The sequence below is a fragment of the Octopus bimaculoides genome, chromosome 3 (assembly GCF_001194135.2).
Source record: "Octopus bimaculoides isolate UCB-OBI-ISO-001 chromosome 3, ASM119413v2, whole genome shotgun sequence".
Classification (NCBI taxonomy): domain Eukaryota; kingdom Metazoa; phylum Mollusca; class Cephalopoda; order Octopoda; family Octopodidae; genus Octopus; species Octopus bimaculoides.
The window spans coordinates 3827428-3831572 of record NC_068983.1 but is presented as its reverse complement, the minus strand read 5'-3'; the positions used below and the strand labels follow the sequence as shown (position 1 = coordinate 3831572).

At 37.8% G+C, this 4145-nt stretch overlaps 1 protein-coding gene across 1 annotated transcript in view; it reads left to right on the top strand.

Moving 5' to 3' along the window:
- LOC106883959 (Fanconi anemia group A protein) overlaps positions 1–4145 on the top strand; it is an 88126-nt gene that overhangs the window by 4157 nt on the left and 79824 nt on the right. Inside the window, exon 2 of the mRNA XM_052966697.1 lies at positions 438–541. Within this exon, the coding sequence (XP_052822657.1) occupies positions 438–541 (104 nt within the window). The remainder of the gene's footprint in view (positions 1–437; positions 542–4145) is intronic.

The window sequence follows — 4145 nt, the reverse complement described above, 5'->3', positions numbered from 1 at the left end:
TTTGTCCTCATCTTGTTTGTTGTTAACGTTTCGGCTGATATACCCTCCAGCCTTCATCAGGTATCTTGGGGGAATTTCAAACCTGGGTTCTCATTCCTAAGGTATTTTTCAATGTTGTTGTTCAGGTCAGTGCCTGGAATCAAACTCTTCCATAGTTTAACCTCTCATCTCCAAGCATAAATAATAATAACATTGAAAAATACCTTAGGAATGAGAACCCAGGTTGGAAATTTCCCCAAGACACCTGAAGAAGGCTGGAGAGTATATCAGCCAAAACGATGTGTTAACAAGAAACAAGATGAGGACAAATATCTGTCAAATATAAACAATGTAGAATGACGCTAAGATGCTTCAAGAGCCAACCAACCTATGTAAGCAGGGGTGGGGGGAGGAAAATAATGATGAAAAATTCATCTTTTGCCATTATTCTTTTCCAGAATCTCGAAAGAGAAAGAACATGGCTAGTTCTTGTGAAACTCTCCAAAATTCTACCTGTAAGATGATTTCTTACCATCAGAATGTAAATTTTCCTTTTGCTCAGGTAAATATTAATTATTATTCTTATGGTTTTTCTATATTTTCAATTTTTTTACAATTATTTCTCTCACTCTCTTGTACCCCCTTGCAAGCCTCACCCACACTCCTGGTTCTTCTGCTCCCATTAACTTGTCGCCACCTCAGTCACTCCCACTCTTCTTAAACGAGCCCTGTAGCTCCTCTACAGCAAGAAGACATCTGTTCTGCTCTGGCCCCTTCTTCCATAGTTTAACCCCTCATCTCTAAGCATAAAGCCTTCCTCCCTTACTTCAGGGTTCATAATTTGGCAAGTTACATGACAACCTCATGATTACTCGTAGCATTAGGAAAGGCATCCAGCCATAGAAATCCTGCCAATACAGACAATGGATCATGGTGCAGTCCTTAGACCTCATGGATCCTGCCAAACAACCCAACCCATGGCAATATGGAACCTGGATGCTCAATCATTATGGTTTCTCTACTTCTGTTTCCTGCTGTTGTTGTTGTTGTTGTTGAAAAACACTGACTTTGTTTCAATGAATTTTTTAGAATGAAGAATTTAGTAAAACAACTGTGTCGGTATCCAACTGCTGTTTCAGACACAAATTAACATGGAATTTTGAAGGAAACTTTTATTCTCAATTACTTTGACATTTATACAACCAGGATGTGATCTGAGTTGGGTTTCTGTTAAAAGTAAAACAAATGGGGTTTTTTTTCCTTCTTTTTAAGATGGCTGTTATGATTTAAAATAGGTTTCCGGACAGTCAAGTGTTTGTTGATATGCAAGTCAGCTCTAAAACAGCAGACTCTTCTCCTGCAGTCATCCAGTCTGTTATTCAAACTTATGGTCGAAAGTGTGGCTAGTAAGTGCAAGCATGGCTGTTTGGTTACAAAGTTTGCTTCCTAACCACATTGGTTTGGGGTTCAATTCCACCTTGGGCATATGTCAATCATCCCTTGTCAATCAACATTATCATCATCGTTTAACGTCCATTTTCCATGCTGGCATGGGTTGGACGGTTTGACTGGGGACTGGCAAGCCAGGAGGCCACACCAGGCTCCAATCTGATCTGGCAATTTTTCTATAGGTGGATGCCCTTCCTAACGCCAATCACTCCAAGAGTGTAGTGGGTGCTTTTTATGTGCCACTGGCATAGAAGCCAGTCGGGGGGCACTGGCATCGGCCACATTCAGTTGGTGCTTTTTACGTGCTATTGGCACATGAGCCAGTTGGGGCTGAGAAGGTTGGCATCGACCACATTTGGATGGTGCTTTTTACGTGCCACTAGCATGGAGAGCCAGTCAGGCAGCACTGGCAATAACCCACACATGAATGGTGCATTAAGGTAAGTGCTTTCTTGTGGCTATAAGTTGTTTTAACTCTTATTTCTAGCAATACTGGGTACTTTTTTGTTATCTCACCCCCATTAAAAAATTGCCATTAAAAAAATTGGGTCATCCAGTGTATGTGGTGACAAGAGATTGGATTAAAAGAGTTAGAAGATCCTTTTGATTCAATACTTCAACACATTGTTGACTTTTGGCCCCCTAAATAGGAATGGTGTGGTTTGTTATTAAAATATTATCAGATTCAATAAGATGTTCAATTTTTTTCAGATTTCATGTTTATTAATTTTTTCCGCTTTCATGTTTATTTATTTTTTAAGGAATCGTATGATTTGTTATAAAAATATTATCAGATTCAAAACGATATTTCATCTTTTCACTTTTTATGTATATTATTAATTTTTCTTTTTCGTTTTATTGAGGGTTAAGCAATTTTTTTAGCTGAAGGAGATAACCTAAAATACCGATATTTCTCGTAAAACGGTAGGGAGATAACCCAATATTTTAATGGGGGTGAGATAACCAAAGGGTACGCAATACTGCTGCTCAGCAGTGCCCTTAATCACTCACCTGACATATATTCCTGCCTTTCGGTTTTAAAGTTGTGAACAAGCCAACTTTATTTATAATTTTCTCTTTTACCATTTAGGAAATCAGCATATGGTTTCTATGGTAATCTTATAAACTGACAAGGCAAGTTGTGTTTAACCCTAGGCTCTAGGTGAGAATCACTGACAAACATAAATATAAATAAAAAATTACTGGTCATCTGGCTGTGCCGAGGCACTGAGGGAGCTTGTTTTTCTTGTGGCCATGAGTTACTTTAGCTCTTATTTCTAGCAATGGTGGCACTGACTACTGCCTTCAGTCAGCTTTCTTTCCTTTTTTTTTCTCTTTCTCCTCCCTTCCTTGTTTGTGTATTGGTTCCATCACAAATGACCTTGATAATTTAGTAGGTTGACCTCTGACCACAAATCACTTTCTTATCACTGACCAATAGACATTAAACAACTCCTTAATAGATAAACCTAGATCATATGCTCTCAAAGTGAGTGATCCCCCCCCCCGTCCAAGTGAGCACTGGTGCCTAAGGTGGGGGTGGGGTGGTCAATAGAGAAAAAGGAGGCGTTGGGAGGAAAGCAGTGGGTTGGGGGAAGCTATGAATTTACTATAGTATTATAGTATTGTATACAAATTATATAATATTATATTAGATATCAAATGATTCATAGTATATATAAATTAGTAAAATATAAAATATTTATTTAAACATAAAAATAGGAGTGGGAGTGTCGAGGGTATTATGTGACCATGGGGTGAGCAGGCAGTGACCCAAAAAATTTGACAACCTCTGACCTAGACGAATGGAGCCATGCTCTCATCTCTTGTTAGAAGCAAAGAGAATTGGGCCACTGGAGCCGATTATTCCTTCCCCCACTCCTAAAAGCTCTACTAACCTATAAATTTCTCTGTTCTCATCAGATTATTCTGGTAAATCCATTCTGCCACTGTAAATGTTTTTGTTCCGTGAATTTTAAATTATAATAATAATGAAATTATTGTGTACAGTGCTCAGGTGCACTACAATGCATCAGAGGTGCATGTATTGTGCATAGAATTATGTACAAAAGTCAGGGAAATGCACAGTGTATGAGTCATGGTAGACGTGTGGAAGTGGGGTGGGGGTGGGGAGATATTATTTTGAAGTTTGTGAAATCATCTGAAGAAAATGGTTTCTTTATAATGATGTATTCATTAATCAATAAAAGGAATTGTTATAAATGGCCGTAATGGATTGATACTTGTACCTCTACTGTTACTCATATTTTATTTATATATATGATGATATACATATATACATACACACAGATACTATAATTCTATGAAGATATATATGTGTATATATATATATATATATATATATATAAACAATATATGAGTATATGCATATATATGTACATGTATGTATATACCTTCATCTACATGGACACATAGATACATAACTGGGTACATGACGTGGCAAAAGAACATGGACAAAAAGATAAACAAGGTACAACAAACAAGCAAGCCACATAGAAACATCTCCTTCATCAGCTGCCACCATTAAAACACTGGCGTTTCGAAGAATTAAGGCAGTACGCATCGTTGAAATGGTTCTTCCCACGAACATAAATTAAATCATTTTCGTGGAGGATAGTGGCGGACGGAAAACAAGACAGGAAAACGAAACGCTGAATAAACAAACAAGCAAAAAGGCTGTACAGCCAGACGTGAAG